Source organism: Callospermophilus lateralis, chromosome 5 (assembly GCF_048772815.1).
Source record: "Callospermophilus lateralis isolate mCalLat2 chromosome 5, mCalLat2.hap1, whole genome shotgun sequence".
NCBI lineage: Eukaryota > Metazoa > Chordata > Mammalia > Rodentia > Sciuridae > Callospermophilus > Callospermophilus lateralis.
The window spans coordinates 77734333-77754178 of record NC_135309.1 but is presented as its reverse complement, the minus strand read 5'-3'; the positions used below and the strand labels follow the sequence as shown (position 1 = coordinate 77754178).

Here is a 19846-nt window from a genome sequence, read left to right as displayed (position 1 = left end):
AATCCTCAGCACCACATAAAAATAAATAAAGATATTGTGTCCATCTACAACTAAAAAAAATATTAAAAAAAAAAAAAAAAAAGGAGAGGAGAACACTCCCTTTCCCAGACACTGATTTTCACAGAGAGTGTCCTTGGCCTGAATTGGGTGCCCAGAACAGTGAAAAAAGTTGCTTTTATGTAAACTTCCTCAGATTGTGAGGCTCTGAGCCCCTCCCCTTACATACTGGGTATAAAGTTCTAAAATTTCTGAACTCAGGGTTCAGAGGGGTGATTTGATGGAGGCAAAAAGCCCCCCTTTTGAACCCAGCTGCTGCCAATAAACCTGCTTCCTGCTATTCCTTGGTGTCCAGCCTCCTCTGTCCTATTTCACTTCTCTTGATTCTACCTGAGTGCAGGTTTCTCTCTTTTTATTCTGTTTTTGTTGGCCATTTTATTTAGGTTGAACTGTGTACAGTTGCCAGTATTTGACCACTTTTGATGTACAAAAATGGAAGTTCCTCATATGATTCAATGCAATGCTAAGGATAGAGGATGGTAAGATTTGTGGGGGGGGGGGGTTAGGGGGGTAGGGTGTGCACCATTTTTCTTGAATAAAAGTTTATTTTATAGCTACACTAGGACATTGAGCTTTTTTGTTATTGTTGTTAAGATTCGCTTAAAGTTCTCTCTGTTCTGGCTATAATCATTCACTTTTGTTCATTTATTACATTTATCTAGGATAAATGCAATTGTTTTTCTTACTTGAACAAAACATTCTTAGAGTTAGTTACCTAAATGTAGGCAACATGTATAAATACTGGGGAAAACTTATTAGATGTTTGTATTTTGTATTTGCTCCCCTTAAAGTTCTTAGCTTGTTCTAAGGGGCATTACCAATAGAATTTTTTTTTTTTTTTGACAACTAGTGTATTGCTTATACAATGGCTTGTTTTTCCCTTTTTGAAGATGAGCTATGGATTAAATGTCTGTACCTGAATTTGCAAACTAGCTATTGCAGAGCTGAATTTGTAATTCCAGCAGAGTTCCACCTAAGCTTTCACTGTCCCTGAAGAATACCAATTGATTGTGGGAACGTAACAAAAACATAACTCAAGTGATCCCCATAATCTATTCTAGCAATGACTTGTTTGATTATTCCCTCATGTGGCAGTAGTATTTAGCTTTATAAGCCTTTAAAAATGAAAATCTAGTTAACTAAAGAGAGATCCATGCAAACAACATCTAGCTTTTCTAGTTCTCTCTCTCTCTCTCTCTTTTTTTTTTGGTGGTTCAAAATAATTTAATCAATTATAGTCATGGCCCCTGTTTGTAACACATTCCAGTGAATTTAAAAGAAACTGCTTTTCATGAAGTAATCAGCACATTTTCTGTATATGCTCGTTTTATTTACTTTTTAGACTTCATATTTGGATATTTTTGGCTACATGCAGTTAAATACTGCATAATGGTCATAATACATCAAAATGTGACCTCAGAGTCAAGCTGCTAAAACATTACCCTTAGTATTTCCTTTGACTAGCATCCACCATATTTCACATTTGTTGTTTCTCTCTGGGCTCTGAGATACTAAAACAGTTTTTACATTGCATTTGCTTCTGCCCTTGATGCCAGTAGTTGTTGCAGAAACCCACTGAATAGTTAGAACCTAGAACACTTTACATGTTCTCAGAAATCTTGACCAGCTTCTTTCTGTCACATTTTGATGTGAAATAAGCTCCAGTTGTATCCATTACTTAGTAGACTTTGTATCTTCACCACATTTCTGCCTTTCATTTTGTTCCTAAGAATGCAGACTTTTTATTCATCTAATCTTTAACCATCCTCTTGTATCTTTTTGAGGTTCATATGTAAGTGAACTTTTCACTCAGTTCTCTCAACTATCTTTATTTTTTGGAATCAGGGAAATACTTGATGTTAGTTTCTTAAATAATAAGAATCCAACTTCTCCTATGTATATTTTGTATTTTCCTGAAAAAAAAATGGACTGTTAATGTTCTTATACAGACTAATTTATTATATGTCTTATACAGTTCAGATTTTATGGTATTTAACCAAAGGCTGTTATAAAATTTATAAAGCAATGAGAAGTTAGTGTGTCTTGTGAAGTTCAGAATCAGTACAGAGTTGGATTGAGTTTACAGCCTAAAGGTACTTAACATTTCATCAGACGGATCATAGCAATGTACCATGGTCTAAAATAACTTGCTCTGATTTTCTTCTCTCCTCATTTGCTAAGTGTCCTGCTCTTGCCTGTGGGGTAACCCCCCTCCCCATTCTCTTCATTTTGCATGCTTGTCCACATTATTATTTAAATTACTTAGCATTCAGTCTACTTCCAGATCTAAAACTCCAACCTAGACTTCTTTCTTTTTCCCTGGTTAATGTACTGGTAGGAGCTAACATTTGAGGGTATGCTGTGAACCCAAGACATGTTCCAAGCACTTATATATTTTTTTAGTCAATCCCCTAGCATTCACTTTAAGTTCCTTTATTATCCTTATTCTCCTGTTGGGAAAACTGAGGCATTGAAGTTAAAGAACAAAACTAAAAGTTACCCAGCTGACCAGAGCCAGGCACCCTTGCTGCAGAATTGGTGCTCCTAACTCCTATGATCCTCTGCCTTTTGGCCTGCCATTTTTGCCACATCCAGTCAGTACTTGAACCTTGTCAGTTTCACCTCTATAGTAACTCTGGGCCCTGGACCCTCATTTTCATCCCTGTTGCTCTTGTTCTTTTTTTTTTTTTTAATTTTTTTTTCTTAAGTTGTAGATGGACACAGTACCTTTATTTATTTGTTTATTTTTATGTGGTGCTGGGCATCAAACCCAGTGCCTCACACATGCTAGGTAAGCATTCTACCACTGAGCCACAACACCAGCCCTCTTGTTCTTTCTGTTGTGAAGACTACCAGATGATCTCCCTGAGTCTAGTTGTGCTATTTCGGAGCATCCTCCGTTTCACCATTGGGTTTTTCAATATATTTGAGTCTGATGATGGTTTTTCTATGTGCTTAAGTTGCAATTATACTTCAGTGTCAAAAGTTGCAGACTAATCTTCTCTGCCTGACACAAACTGACTTTTTTATTCAGAGCCCCCCTACTTATCCAACTTTGTTTCCAGTCACTTCCTGCCTCCTCTTCCGTAGGATGATTATTGAGCCATCCATGTGGGTACCTTGTACACATGCTGTTTTATGCTGTTTAGGAATTTGTCCACGTGTTCTTTTGGATTTTTTTTAACCCTTTTATGAACTGAATAATGTTAGTCCTTTTAATTTCCAGAGACTCAGCTGAAATATTACTTTATCTCCAAAGCCTTCTCTCATTTGCTCCACCATGCATTCAGCAATAACAGGTGAGCAAGACTGACCTGATCCCAGCCCTCAGGGAAGAACAGGCAAGATATGTAATTAAGCACGAAATTACAATAGAATGTTTTCTTCTATGGAGCAAGAAGGGGGTTTTGGAAGCAAGTGTTATTCAAGTAGAAACCTGAAGGATGACAAAGAAAAGGGGTGTCAGAACGTAGGGAAGAAATTTCAGGTTACCTAAAGAGAGTTGTGGTTACTGGCCAGGGATTAGCCCAGAGGCATTACATGCCCAAAGCCCTGAAGTTTATTAGTCTGCAACAGCAGGACCCAGATGTGTGTGTGTAGAGACTGGATAATGTGTGGCCATCAGGGAGATACAAATGAAAACTTCTATGAGGTATTGTCTTTAACCCCTTTAGAATGGCTGAAATAAAAAAATCTACTGATGATAGCAAGGAATGCACACTCTTACTGCTCATGGGAACATAAAATGGATGAGTTTCTTTTTATGTATTTTTTATTTTTGGTTGTAGATGGACACAATCTCTTTATTTTATATATCTATTTTTATGTGGTGCTGAGGATCAAACCTGGTGCCTCATATGTGTTAGGCAAGCGCTGTATCACTGAGCCACAACCCAGCCCTGTATACATATTTTTGTAGAATAATTTTTCATAGAAGTTCAAAACTGGAAATAATTCAAATGTCCATCAACAAAATGATGGGTTAAAAAATGTGGCATACAATGGAATACTACAGAGCAAAGAAAGATAATGAATTACTCAAATGTATTGTAATATGGATGAATCTTACAAACATATTAAGTGGAAAATAAAAGCCAGACACAGAAGAATAAATGTTGCATGATTCCACTTAATGAAATCTGAGAGCAGACTAAACTGATCTATTATGATAGAAATAACAATGTCAGAATTGTATGTTTTGGGGGAGTAGTAGGTGGACATAGTTTGGAAAGGGGCATAGGAAAACTCATGAGTTAATGGAAATATTCTGGGTATTATTTTGAATAGTGATTATAGTTGTCAGAATTCATGAGTGAACATACATATTGCATGTTGTTAGATCTCAATTTAAAATACCTCAGAAAATATAGTACACCCATAAACATGATATAGTTCCCATTCATGGTAAACTGTGCCAACCATAACCCTTTGTGCATGTTTAGTAAGTTGTTAAGAATGAGTTTTAAAATTTTATTCTTTAACTTCTTACATGTTTCCCCAATTTTTGATGAGTGAACATTTTTAAAATTTATTTATTTTTATTCTAATTTCTTATATATGACAACAGAATACATTACAATTCATATTACACATATAGAACACAATTTTCCATATCTCTTTGTACACAAAATATTGACACAACATTTATTTCTTTATACATGTACTTAGGGTAATGAAGTCTATCTCATTCCACCATCTTTTCTACCCTCATGTCCCCTCCCTTCCTCTCCTACCCCTTTGCCCTATCTAGAGTTCATCTAATCCTCCTATGACTCTATCATCCCCTACCCCCAGACCCCATTATGAATCAGCCTCCTTATGTCAGAGAAAACATTTGGCATTTATTTTTTTGGGATTGGCCAACTTCACTTAGCATTATATTCTCTAACTCCATCCATTTACCTGCACATGCCATAATTTTATTCTCTTTTAAAGCCAAATAATATTCCATTGTGTATGTATACCACATTTTGTTTATCTATTCCTCTACTGAAGGGCATGAATGAACATTTTTTGAATGAAGTCATATTTATTATACACTGAAGTATTTAAATTAGACTGCATCCCCTATTAAAACTTTGCAGAAATTATTCATTGAACCATCTGAGGAATATTCTTAAATATTATGGCCATTTTCAAGCTACAGTTTTGTTTTCAGTGCTTAGGAGAAATCAGGATATAGCTTTGAAAGTTTAGAAACATTTTAAATTTTTTAAAAATATAAGCCCAAATATATAGGAAGAGTATACAATGAAAGATAAAGTACTCAACCATTTATGTCTCCTTGTCTTTTATCTCTTCTTACTGGAGCTAGTTGACTAGATGCATTTATTTTGTGTACAGGTAAAGAATTGAATATGCACATATGTTTATAGACGTACATATGCATACAGATAATAAGGCACATTGCACTGTGCTTTTTTGAGTGGGTCTTTGTTTTTTATTGTGGCAAAAATGCATAATATAAAAGGTACCCCTTTAACGATTTTTAAGTCTACAATTCTGTTGTCTACCCATCACCACCCTCCATTTCTAGTAATTTTTCATAATCTCAAACCAAAAGTTTGTATCCATTATATAGTAATTCCCATTTCTCTCTGTTCACATTGCCAGTTGCTGACAACCGCCATTCTACTTTCTGTTTCTCTGTATATGATTATTCTAGGTATCTCATAAATAGGTATTATGCAATTTTTGTCCTTCCATGTTGGCCTGGTTTACTTGCACAGTGTCTTCAAGGTTCATCTGTTACAGCATGCATCAGAACTTCTTTCCTCCCTAAGGCTACATGACATTTCATGGTATGTAGAGACCACATTTTGTCTATTCTTTTGTCCTTTGATGGACATTTGGGTTGTTTCCACTTTTTTGTCTTTTTTATAATGCTGCTATGAACAATTGATGTACAAATATCTGAGTCTTTTATTTTAGTCCTTTTGTGTATGTACCTCAGAATAGGATTGCTAGATCATATGGTGATTCTACATTTAAGTTTTTGAGGAAACCCTGTACTGGTTTCCACAGTGGCTGTACCATTTTATGTTCCCACAAGCATTGTGCAGATTTCTTTCTTTATTTCCACTTGTTTGCTGTTTTTTAAATAATAGCTATCCTAATGGGTATTGTACCATGCATTTTAAACATATTTCTTGGAGAACCTTTTATAAATTCTATTTAATGAATGGGACTTAATTTATTTACTTCCAATTGATTACCATGTAGTTTTATTTCTGATCTCTTGCTCATGCATAGAGTATATCTTTTATCTTTAGTGTATATAGTACTTTCATTTTTTAAAACTTTTAAATATTTTCTGACTTTTTCTGAGAGAACCCGGAAAAGTATCTTTGCATTTTACAATTTAAGATTGTTAGCAGTACTTAAGAATACCTATTTCTGTTCAACCTCGGCATTACAGTATGTTGTACAACTTTTTCATCTTTCTAATCTGATAGGTGAAAAGTGGCATCTTATTGAGTTTTCAACTTTCATTTCCTTAGTGAGGTTAAATTTCTTTTCATTTTTAGGAGCCACTTATTTCTGAAATATCTGCTTCATATACTTTGTTTTTCTTTTGCATTTTTTGGTACCCTTTTCTTACACTTTTATATAAATAGGAACACTGAGTAAATGGTGCTTGAAACAGATGTGATTGCTGTGCTCATGGAGCTTATAGTCTGTTGGAGGAAAAACACAGTACAAAATACAAATGTATAATTCACTTTTGTTATGAATGCTATGAAATTAAGTGATGTTTGGGTGGGATGTGGTAGTCAGCAGTGAATTCATAAGTGCAAATAAGCAAGTACTAGAAGGGAAAATGTTTTAGGCAGATTGAGAGCATGCACTGAGAGCTGAAAGAATGGCTAGATCTGAAGTGAAATTGGGAAGAAATAATGAGATGTAACTCATTGTCTTTTTTTCCTCATACACGAAACCTTTAATATAGGTATCAATATTCAAAAATACAAGTTTCTACAATTATGAGGAGTTTTAAAATAAAAATCTTATTTTTACTCTCTTACAGATAATCTCCATAATCTGATTAGCAGAAATAAGTGAGGTGCTCAGCAACTCGGTGAGACTCTGTCTCTAAATTAAATACAAAATAAGGGTGGGGATGTGGCTCAGTGGCCAAGTGCCTCAAAGTTCAATTCCTGGTACCTCAAAAAAGAAAATCTGATTAGCAACTGTCTTTAGGATATGCATTGATTCTTTGAGAGCCTCTATCTTTTTGAGTTTTTAATTAATTTTTAAATTTATGAATAAAACTCTGTTTGTCATCTTGTATTATTTCATATTTCCCCAAATGTGTGATTACAGATTCAACTCATTGTCTCATTTGAAATTAATTTGTGATTCTTTGAAGCTTATTAGGTGATGCATTGTTTGCTACTAAGTTGTCTATAACTATTTCATCATTAGGGAGAAAGGCTCTTTGAGTGTGTCCTCCTGTGTGTCACCACAATCCAAATGGCTGATGAGTCTACATAGGGGGAGAAGTGACATTTTCAGAAAATGATTTACTGCTTCTTGTGCTCTCCAGTATTCTTAAGTGTAAATTCTGCATCCTAGGCAAAATGAGCAGTGACAGAAATGCTCAGCTTAATTTTGATCAGTTACTTCCTTCCTTAAGCTTTTTATATCAAATCCCCTAGCATTGAAATAGAAACACAGAAATACATTAATTAGTTAAAAATAAAGTCAGTACCTTAAAAAAGTGAAACACCAGTATTGTTAACTTTCAGAATGCTTAAGTTTCTGAATTTTGCTACATCCATGGGCTGTGTTTCCTTCATTTCCTTTTCCACCTTTGCCTCAGAATCTCCTATTAGGAAATATCTTGAAGTGTATATGTAAAAATTGTTTGCCCGAAATTAGTGTGTTGGTAGAAACAGAGCAATAGACCTTATGGGAGGGGCATGAGTTTTTAGATATATTTTCCTCTGCCTTTTTTAGAATTGGTTCTTTTATTTGATTTTTGAACATCAAGTGAATAAAAATACTTTGAAATGCCTGTATTTCTAAGTAAAATTTTCTAAGTAAAAAATGTTCTAAGTAAAATTTTCTGGCTGGGGATGGTGGCGTGCCCAGGAGGCTAAGACAAGAAAATGGCAAATTTGAGGCCAGTCTCTGCAATTTAACAAGGCCCTAAATAACCTATTCAGACCTTGTCATAACATACAAAAAATAAATAGGGCTGGGAATGTAGCTCAGTGTTAAATTGTCCCTGGGTTAAATCCCCAGTAATCCCCACCCCCCAGCCATTTTTTTTTAATGTTGGATATAGCTATTTCCTATTACTTTTATTTAAATTATTAAAATCTCGAAAATGCAGTTATAATCTGTCTTAATTTTTGTCTTATCACTAACAGTAGTGATTTTAAGTGGTATTTTTTATATGCTTACATAACTTTTCTGTTATTGCTTTTATTTTTAGAAGTATTTCCTTATATGTTGTTTCTACAAGATATTCTGTTCTAATTTTTGTGGCTATTATTAAATGATGATGGTTATTGCTATTTTTCCCAATAATTAGGTCAATACCTTTCCCTTTTTTTGGGGGGGGCGGGTACCATTTGTTGTTCTTTTATCCCTCATATGCTGAAGTGCTTATCACATAGGGTCTGGAGTACAGGGAAAATGTGTGTGTTTACAGATTTCTGCTTTTGTCTTTGATATTGAATGATCACATGGCAAGTGTTTTTGTCTTACACAATAAATATTTTATACCAAACCAAACTTCACTGCCTGTAAGAATCTTCTGGTTTATAATCTTTCTTTTTTTTCTTTTTTAAACCATGCTTATGGATGATTTAGAGGGTCATACAGTCATACAGTGGGAAAAATAGGCAGTTCAGTTAAAGAGGTATAATCACTAACCTTATTATTCCTGTGTCGCATTACATAGGCTGTTGCTTCATATTTAAAATTATGTTGTTTTGCTTTCCATTGGTTGTTTTTTACTGATTAGAGAGTCTGTGCTGAGAAAACACTAAAAGCTATGCTCTTTTGGCCTGTTATTGTGACCTTATTTCTACCTATTTTGAACTCCTCATGCAATTTTTCTTAAAAACATGTAGTGGCAAGCTATTCTAAAAGGAAAGTCCCCTGGCTTCCATGACATAATATATTAACTTTTTCTTATGAACATGTTTTGAAAAAAAAAAAAGCAACAATATCAGAGAACCTATAATAATCCACTCTTTTCCCCACAAATTTGATGGCTATATTGAGAAGATTTTTCTCAACTTTTAAGTCTGACCCACAGATGTGACTAATCTATGGCACAATTTTGGTAATTTTAAACATCTTTTGCCAACTGTAGGAATAGTTTCTCCTTATTACTCTTTTCTAGAATTTTTCACAAATTTATTCATTTTAACATTTATCACTTCCTTTTCCTCATATATTATCTTTCTACTTGATCTTTGACTTTCCTTTTGATTTTCTTTTTAAGACTTCCCATGCTTCCCTATTTCCTCCTTATTATTTTGTATACTGTGCATTGAACCCAGGGTGCTTTGCCACCGTGCTACATACCCAGTCCTTTTTATTTTGAAACAGGGTCTCTCTAAGTTGATAAGACTAGCCTCTACCTTGCAATCCTTCTGTCTCAGCCTTCTGAGTTGATGGAATTACAGGCATATTCCACCACACCCAGTTCCCTAACTTAAAAAATTTTTTTGTTGTTGTTAATGGACCTTTATTTTATTTATTTATTTATTTATTTATTTATTTATCTATCTATCTATCTATCTCTCTATCTATTTATTTATTTATCTATTTATTTATTATTTATAAGCGGTGCTGAGAATCGAAGACAGTGTCTCACACCTGCTAGGCAAGTGCTCTACTTACTACTGAACCACAACCCCAGCCCCCTAACTTAAATTTATATGACCCCTTTTCCTAAGCTTACTTTTCTTTTTTTCTTTTTACATTTTTTTTGACATATTATATATGTACGGAATATAACTTATTCCAATTAGGATCCCATTCTTGTGGTTGTACATGATGTGTTGTTTCACAGGTGATGTATTCATATATGAATGTAGGAAAGTGACGTCCGCTTTGTTTTACTGTGCTTCCTATTCCCAGAAGCTTGGTTTTCTATTGGAGTAGTTCCTTTTGGATGTCCCCCTATTATCAGTAATCTTTTTTTTTTTTTTTTAAAGGGAGAGTGAGAGAGGGAGAGAGAGAGAGAGAGAATTTTTAATATTTATTTTTTAGTTCTCGGCGGACACAACATCTTTGCTTGCATGTGGTGCTGAGGATCGAACCTGGGCCGCATGCATGCCAGGCAAGCGCGCTACCACTTGAGCCACATCCCCAGCCCTATTATCAGTAATCTTGACCAAATTTATATTCATCATTCCAAAGTGAGTCCCCTTGTCAACTCTACTTCACTATCTAGTTTATTAATACCACTGCTCCCTTAGACACTTGTCATTGGAACCCTAAATCATATTTGTTGTAATCCTCCTTTTCTTTAGCTCCAATCCTTCCCTAATTTCTCTTGATACTTTTTCATAAAATGACTCCGTTGTCTTCTTTCTCTTCCATATTTCTTACCACTATCGAATTCTAGAGCATCTCACCTTGTGCCTAGATTATTGAAAGTTCATGCTAACTGACACTTCCTTTTCTAATTTATGTTTCATGTGTCTGTGAGCTTGGCCTATCTATCTATCTATCTATATATATATATATATATATATATATATATATATATATATATATATAAATGTTTTGTAACTACCAATATTAAACTGAGAGTCTCATTCATTGATTGCTTAGGGGGCATGCAGATGTGAACCAAACAGCATGTGTAGTCCCTGTTCTTTAGACTTATGTTTTAATGGAGAATAGGAGTGAAGAGAAGAGAGAAGGCATGTAAATGAACAGGTAACTTTGATTTGTGATATAAGCCATGATGTAATGATAGTGATTTGGGGATACTGTGGAAGTATTGATTTAGCCTGGGTGCTTACAGAGACTTCTCTGAGTATATATGAGTTGAGACATGAAGGCAGTTGGAACCAGCTAGCTGGGGAAGGATAGAGAAGAAAGTAATGGAAAATATCTTAGATATTTTGTCTTTAACCACATGACATACCATCAAAGCATCTCAGGCATCATGGGGAAGGAGAAGGGATGGAGTGTTCACAAGCAAAGCTGGGAAAACTAGTTGCAGAATATAATTTTATTCTGTATTCAATTGACTGTTCTTAGGAAACCATTTGTGACTATAGGACAGGAGCTAGGTAGCAAAGTTGATATAGGTAAAAAAAAAAATTCCATCTTTAGGGTGATTTTTTTCCCGTTTTTAAAAAATTTTTCTTAATTTATAGTTATTTTCTCTTCTAGATCAGAAAAGAATTTATTTTTGATAAACTTATAAAATAATGAAGTTGAGTTTCCACATTTCATGGTCATATTAAATCCTAAACTATCCTGACATCTCAGGTTACCAGTGCTCTCATAAGGTATAAATGTTTAGTTAGGTCCATGGCCTCTAGAGTGTGGTTAAATCAGGCAATCACCATTATGATACATAAAAGAACTAATTGTGAGCAAAGGCAGTAGGGGTGGGTGGGACACAGTAGTCTTGGAGTTAGTTGTGTTCTTAAAGAAATGTAATTTATAGAAATTTCCAGCTTTTTTTTTCCCTAAGTTATTGATGTTTGTCTCAGATTCCAAATGTTGTCGGACATTTGGGTTCCTTTAGATCCTATAATGAGTCATTATATTCTTCAAGTGAAATAATTAGTTAATGATTTCCATGACAATGTAAATTTAACTCACTTCTTTGTATTTTATGTAAGGAATTTTTAGATATAACTTATTTTTATACTTTTCGAAACTGTATCCGTTATCCACTCTATCACTGGTTAAGTGATCCTGCATATGTTTAGAAATCAAATGTGTGTTAATGTTGGGCTTCTGATACGTATTTTTTGTGACTTTGGTGTGCTTTGAGTAAATTTGGCTTGGTATTTCACTGTCAGGTGTGTGCATCCAGTGAGATGTATACTTGCTTCATCTGAAATTTTACCATTGTCCAAACCACTTTATTGCAAACTGTCTGTGATGCTTAAGATATTTGCTTAAATTATTAATTTTATGCTTTGGCACTTTTCAAAAATTTTTTAATAGTTTTTTTTTCCTTCTCAGAAAAACTTTTCTTATAACAATTCAATTTTACAAAGGCTAGGGATCTTTAACCTGTATGGTATTATGGCAAAGGTCAGTAGACAAATAATGATAATGTTTGAGCTTTTCATCCAATAAGGAAAAATAAATAATATAGCTTACATTCAGACTAAATCTAGAGCAAAGTGCATTAATTCATTTTTTTTGGGGGGGGGGTGGTACCGGGGATTGAACTTAGAGGCACTCAACCACTGAGCCACATCCTCAGCCCCATTTTGTATTTTATTTAGAGACAGGGTCTCATTGAGTTGCTTAGTGCCTTGCCATTGCTGTGGCTGGATTTGAATTTTTGATCCTCCTGTCTCAGCCTCCCTATCTGCTGGGATCACAGGCATGTGCCACCATACCTGGCTAATTCTTATTTTTGAGTAGTTTGCTTCATTAACTTCTCAGTGTCATAAGTACTATGGTAAATATTATTTTTTTTTGGTATAGGTATATGGAAACAAATTCTATCCTTAAAATAGCCCTCCAGTAAATACTCATCAAGCATGTACTCTGAGTAAAGCATCTTGCTAGATACTTTGTAGGATTCAGAAATAAATTATATGTGGCTCCTGAGATTAAGTCTTTGCAGCTGTGTGGGAAATTATACCCTTTGGGAAAGGAGCCTCCAAAGTGACCTGCATGACCTTGCCTAGGGAAGGGATGGTTAGCTAAGACACTTTACTAGGGATGCTTTATCACTGGAACCCTAAAATTGAAATTCATTCATTGGTGTAAATTTTTTTTTTCACAGAATAAATTCTGGCTACACTTAAAGCCTGTTTTACAATGTTTATTCTACTTTTATTTGAACTTATATTTGTTAATATCTTATCATCTCCCTAGGTTTCTGCAAACAGGTCAGTTTGAAGTTGTGACAGGTGGCTGGGTTATGCCTGATGAAGCTACTTCACATTATTTTGCCTTAATTGACCAGCTAATTGAAGGACATCAATGGCTGGAAAAACATCTAGGTATGTGTTGGTGTTTTCTGCTTTCATTTGGGCTATTTTGGGTAATGAAATTAGGGTAATTTGAGATGAAGCTTCATTTTATTTTTTTAATAGTAATGATAATTGTTGAATGATTTATTCTTCATTAATTTATAATATTTCTTGGTATAGTTATATTGTATACAGGTCTATACCTATACCATAGTATATAATTGTTTAGTGTATGCTACCTTGTATATCTGTTATTTTATGTATTAATTTTGTTATTTTTAGATTTTTTGTTTATTAAGATTTGATCATAAGAGGCAAAAACCTATTATTATTTTACACCAAAGCAATAAAGATATTAATAATGTCAATCAGAATTTGAGAGATAGTAGCTTCAGGTAAGACTGGATCTGGGAATTCAAAAAATATGTTGTCTGTGTATCATCTCTTTGGGACTGCCTGTTTGTGCTTTGGTCTTCTCCTGACTTTTATTGCATGGTATATAAGATGACCCTAGGTACCTGAGACTCATTTTTCAAGCTAGTAACTAGGAAAAGTAATTTTCTTTTCAACTTTTATCTGATTGGTCCAACTTGGGTCAGGGACTTATTCCTGAGCCAGTTACTGTGTCTAGAAGTATAGGAGCTAGAATCCCTGAGCCATAGTCATTTTATGGTCAGGACCTGGGGGCAGAGGTCCTTCATGTGAATGACCCCATGGAATATTTCTAGTTAAGAAAAAATCTACCACAAGAAGTGAGACAGAGGATACTGGATTGATAATGTCAGATGTCCATTATATCTCATAAAAATTTAGGATTAATTGAAATATTTTTGAAATCTAATATTTGCATTTTGTAACATGATATGTGACTCTTCAAATATTTCTCTCAGTGTAATTTTATAGTTTTATTTATAGTAAGCATAAATGTTTTTTACTGAAATTATTTCTAGATACTTTGTTATTTAGAAGTCTTTTCCCCCTACAAGGTATAAAATCCTTTGCTCTAGTAACTATTTCTTTACTTTTTATCTTGACATTTTCATATTTAAACAAAAGTTGTGAAAATGTTGCAAAGAACTGCTTCTTCATGAAGATTCAGAGATTATCATTTGGCACCTTTGTTTTGTTTTTCTTCATATTATTATTCTCAGTATTATTGTGGTTATTATTATTAGAATGTTTGAGAATAAATTGCATATAGTATACCCATGGAAAAAACAGTTAAAATAGCAGTTCTAAGACTACAGAACTGCTAAACTAATAGTTTAGTCTTTGCTTGACTGGTTGGTCCTTGGCATTCACTGGGGACATGGATTTCCTGAATGGTAAGAGTGGCTCACTGGTTTTAAACTGCAAACTATGCACTGTATGCTAAACATTATTTCCTTCTGGGTGTCTGGAATCTTACTGTCCTAGGCAGAGGGTGCTTAAATGACCATCTCCCAGTGGAAATGGATACTGAGTGTCTAATGAGTTTTCTTGGTTGATAACATTTTGTCACAATTTGGTGCTGGAAGATTTAAACACAACCTGTGTGCATCCACGGGGGAGAGGAACGTTAGAAGCCGTGTCAGGTTTCCTCTGGATTCTGCTCCATGTGCCTTTTCCTTCTGCTGGTTTCATTCTTTATTCTTTCTCTGTAGTAAATCATAGTTCTGAGTAGGACAGTATGCTGAGACCTGTAAGTTTTCTTAACAAATCTCTAAAGCTAGGGGTGGTCTTAGAGATCCTGTATACTCAGTGGTCTCTTTACTTAAATACTGACCTATGTCATAAGTCAAGAATATTCACTTTATAAACCTCAGTTGCAGATTTTTTTCTTTATATTTAGCTTTTTTGAAGTATAATTTGTATGAAGTATAATATATAAATCTTAAATATGACCTTCAGTGAATTTTGACAAGTGTATATACCCATTTGATACACTTTTCAAAAATTATCCCAGCAAAGTTCTCTCATGTCTTCATCTTTCCCCTACATTTACCTGCTCTTTGATTTCTATCACTGCAGAGTTTTGCTTGTTAAATAACACATGTATGAACTCAAATAGTGTATACTCTTTTGGATCTAGTTTCTTTTGTTGAGTTTAGTTCTTTCCCTACAACTTTATTGAGATATGTTTTATAGGCCATAAAACTCACCTATTTAAAGTACACAGTTTAGTGATTTTTGGTATGTTCAGAGTTATGTAACCATGACCCTTATCCTTATTTTTAGAACTTTTCAGTATCCCCCGGAAGAAACATTATACCCATCATCTTTCTAATTTCTTTTGTTTCCTGCCCAAGTTACCACTAATCCACTTTTTTGAAGATAGTCCCCCTTTAATATCTGTGGGAGATTGGTTCTAGAACTCCTCACAGATACAAAAATGCAAGTCTCCTAAATAAAATGGCATATAACCTTTGCATGAGTTTCTTCCCCTATATTTTAAACTATCTCTGAATTAACTTCTAATTCTCAATACAATATAAATGCTATGTAAATAATTTTTATAGGAATAATGACTAGAAAAAAGTTTATACATGTTCAGTATAGATATAATTTTTTTTTCTAAAATATTTTTGATCCATGATGGGTAGAGTCCACAGATGTGTAACCCATGGATACAGAGGGCTGACTGTGGATTTGACCGTTCTGGACATTTCACATAAATAGAAGCATACAATACGTGACTTTTTGTGTCTGGCTTCTTGGCATGTTTTGAAAGCTCCCTCATGTTGTAGCCTGTATCAGTGCTTCTTTCTTTTATATGGCTCTATAATACTTTGTTGTTTTACCATTTTAGTTTATCCATTCTTCAGTTGATGGATACTTGGGCTGTTTCTCCTTATTGATCACTATGATTAATACTGCGATACACATTTGTATAAAAGTATACATGTGGTTTCATATCTTTTGTATATATAAATGGAAGTAGACATATGGGAACTCTATGTTTAGCATTTTAAGGTAGTGACACTCTTTCAAAAATGGCTGCATCATTTTACTTTTCCATCAATAATAGAAGGTTCTCCTTTCTCCATTATCTTTAAACGCATCAGTTACTGCCTTTTTAAAAATTGTAGTCATCCTAGTGTGTTTTGTTTTGTTTTGAGATGGGGTCTTGCTATGTTGCTCAGGCTAATCTCAAACTCCTTGGCACAAATGATCCTCCTGCCTCAGCCTCCTGAGTAGTTGGAATTGTAGGCAGGCACTACTATGCCTAGGGGCGAAAAATTGGTGGGGGATATTGGGGTTAAATCCAGAGGAGCTTTACCACTGAGCCTCATCCCCAGCCCTTTCTTTATTTTTTATTTTGGGTCAGGGTCTTACTAAGTTGCTTAAAGCCTTGCTAAATTGCTGATGCTGTCCTTGAACTTGCAATCCTCTTGCCTCAACCCCCGCCTAAGACACTGGGATTACAGGTGTGCACCACCACACCTGGCAAAATTTTTAATTCTGGAGTTCCGTTTACCTATTTTTTCCTTTGTCACCTGTGCTTTTGTTGTCATAGTTAGAAATCATTTTTAAATAACTTTATGGTTTTAGTTATCAGGTCTGTGATCTATTCTGAGTTAATTTTTGTGTATTGTAGCCAGTAGGATTGCACATTCATTCCTTTGCATGTTGATAGCCCTTGTCCCAACATTCCTGTTGCTTGGTCTTCATTGAATTGTCCTGGTACTCTTGTGGACAATCAGTTTATCATAATGTGAAGGCTTATTTTGGGGCTTATAAAGCTGTCCTTTGATTTTCTGTCTGTTTTTATTCCAGTATACCACTCTGTCTTGATTTTTGTAGCTTTGTGTATGTGAGTTTTAAGATTGGGAAGTATGAGTTCTCCAACTTTGTTCTAATTTAAGCTTATTTTGCCTATTAAGGGTCTTTTGATATTTTTTTCCAATTTGGATTTTAGGATAAGTTTATTAATTTCTGCATAGTGCCATCTCGAGATTTTGGTAGTTATTGTGTTGAATTTGTCAGTTTAATCTGAGGATACCTGAAGATGGAATGTCCTTCCATTTATGTAGATCTTTAATTTCTCTCCGTGTTATTTTTTTAAAATAGCTTTTAGTATAAAAGTCTTGAAACTTTTGTTAAGTTTGTTCCTGTGTATTTTATTCCTTTTGCTCCCATTATGAATGGGATGCTTTTAAATTTTTTTATTTAGAAATATTCATTGCTAGAATATAGAAACACAGTTGATTTATATATAGTGATCTTTTATTTTTGTCATAGTAGGGATTGAGCCCAGGATCCTCTACCACAGAACTACATCCCAGCCCTTAAAAAAAAAAAAAATGTTTGAGATAGTATCACTATGTTGCTGAGGTTGACCTTAAACTTGCTATCTTTTTTCCTTAGCCTCCCAAATGGCTGTATTACAGGTGTGTGTCATCATGCCTGGTGCATATATGATCGTATATACTGCTACCAGCATTGTTTTTTGAGATTCATCTTTGTTTTAGTTAGCTTTTTTGCTGCTATGACTAAAAGACCTCACAAGAATAATTTTAGAGGAAGAAAAGTTTGTTTGGGGGCTCATGGTTTCAGAGGTCTCGGTTTATAGAGATGGCTCCATTCTTCAGGGCCTGAGGTGAGGCAGAAGATCATGGTGGAAGATTGCTCACATGATGTTCAGAAAACAGAAAGAAACTATGCTCAGATCAACAAATATATTCCCCAAAGGCATTCCCCTAATGGCCTACCTTCTTCAGCTACACCCTACCAGCCTACCTGGGGATTAATTCGCTGAGTGAGTTAAGGCTCTCAATCATTTCACAGTCATTTAGCCTTAAACCTTCTTGTGTTGCTTCACACATGGCTTTGGGGGAAAACCTCATATCTAAGCCATAATAGTTGTTTTGTTGTCTATCTCAGTAATTCATTCTTTTTGATGACTGGGTAGTAATTCATTCTTTTTGATGACTAGTAATAGTATTGTTTATTCAGTTTCCTGTCAAACATTTGGGGTGCTTCTAGGTTTTAGTTATTATGACCTATGATGCAGTAAACATTTTGCATACACATCTTTTTGTGGGTATATGTTTTATTGTCATGGATAAATACTAGGTATAGAATTTCTGAGTTCTAGGGTAGATATGTGTTAACTTATTGGTAACTATGGAAGAGTTTTTCAAAGTGGTTTTACTATTTTATATTCCACCATCAATGAATTAGAATTTCCGCCATTTTATTTTCTTACTGACATTGTTAATCTTTTTTTTTGTTTGTTTTAACTATTCTAGTGGAAATACAGTGATATTTTAATGTTTTAATTTGCATTTCTTTGGTGAATAATGATGTCAGGTACTGTTTCTTATGCTTATTGACCAGTGGTTTGTCTTATTTTGAAGTTTCTAAGTCTTCTACCATTTTTCTTTTCAAGTGAGTTGTTTTTTGTGTGTTGTAGATGTTCTTTGTATGTTCTGAATATGAGTTCTTAGTTTTTAGTTTCTCATTTTCTTAATCCATTTAATACCATTATAGGAAATTTGGATTTGTATTTATGTGTGTAAATCTCCTAGAAAGTTTACTTTTTATCATTACTAATATTTTACCATTACTAATTTATTATTGATTGTTATAAGTATATCTTACAAAATGAAAAATGTGTCCCCTATTAATATTTTTAGGATTAGACCATATTTCTCCATATATCTCTTTACATTGTTCAAATCAGGTATAATAGTGACATATGACAATGGTGCTATTTGCCTTTTCTTGTTTCAGATTTTTAAAGGAAATTGCTTAGCTTTACTAAGTATATTATCTATTATGGTGGGTATTTTTTATAGCATTGAGAAATTTCTTCTCTTTTTAGTATTTTTCAAGTAGCAGTGCATATTAAATGTTACTGGATTTCTTTCAGACATCTATTAACATTATGTGGTTTGTCTAATTTGTTCTATGAATATGATAGCTGTTTGCTCAATTAAAAAGTCATTGACTTCCTGGGATAAATCCCTTTTGGTCTTGGTGCTATTGAGTTCAATCTGTTTAGTGTTTTTTGTTTATGATTTTTATATCTGTTTTCATAAGTGAGATTAGTTTTCTTTCTTAATGTGCTACATTTATATGAATTATTTATTGGTTTAATGATACTTAATATAATAGTTAGGTAGTATTGCATTTTTCTTTATATTCCATGAAGTTTATGGACATTTGAAAGGATTTACCAGTAAAATTCCATGCCTACAGGGCCTTTTTTGATAATGCTAAAAATTTCTCTACAGTTATTTGTACTATCTAATTTGCATCTAATTTATATGAGTAGAAGTCTCATTTGAGAATCCTACATAAGTGAAAGATCAGATTTGTATAATGGTCAATGAATAAATATCTCAACTATAACCTGTTTATTTACTTATTTTACTTTTTATCTGTGAACTATATAGCTTTATTTGAAGGTTCTTATAATTGATATGATCCAGGTGTAAAAATTTCTATTGATCCCCCTCTTAAGTTAGAGAAAAAGCAACAGCTTCAAAATGTGAAATATGATAAATAATTATTCTGATCAGTTCTACCATTATATACTAAGATAATTTGTAGCTGTGTAAAGTATAAATGACAGACCAAAAAGTTCTAAATGTGGAGATTGGGAAGTATAAATTGAAATGACAGATCAGTGTGCTTTTGGATTGTCCCCCTCCACAGAT

The 19846-nt window shown here is 33.9% G+C and overlaps 1 protein-coding gene across 1 annotated transcript in view; it reads left to right on the top strand.

The window, feature by feature from the left end:
- Window positions 1-19846, top strand: part of Man2a1 (mannosidase alpha class 2A member 1) — a 161451-nt gene that overhangs the window by 46761 nt on the left and 94844 nt on the right. Inside the window, exon 5 of the mRNA XM_076856934.2 lies at window positions 13105-13232. Within this exon, the coding sequence (XP_076713049.1) occupies window positions 13105-13232 (128 nt within the window). The remainder of the gene's footprint in view (window positions 1-13104; window positions 13233-19846) is intronic.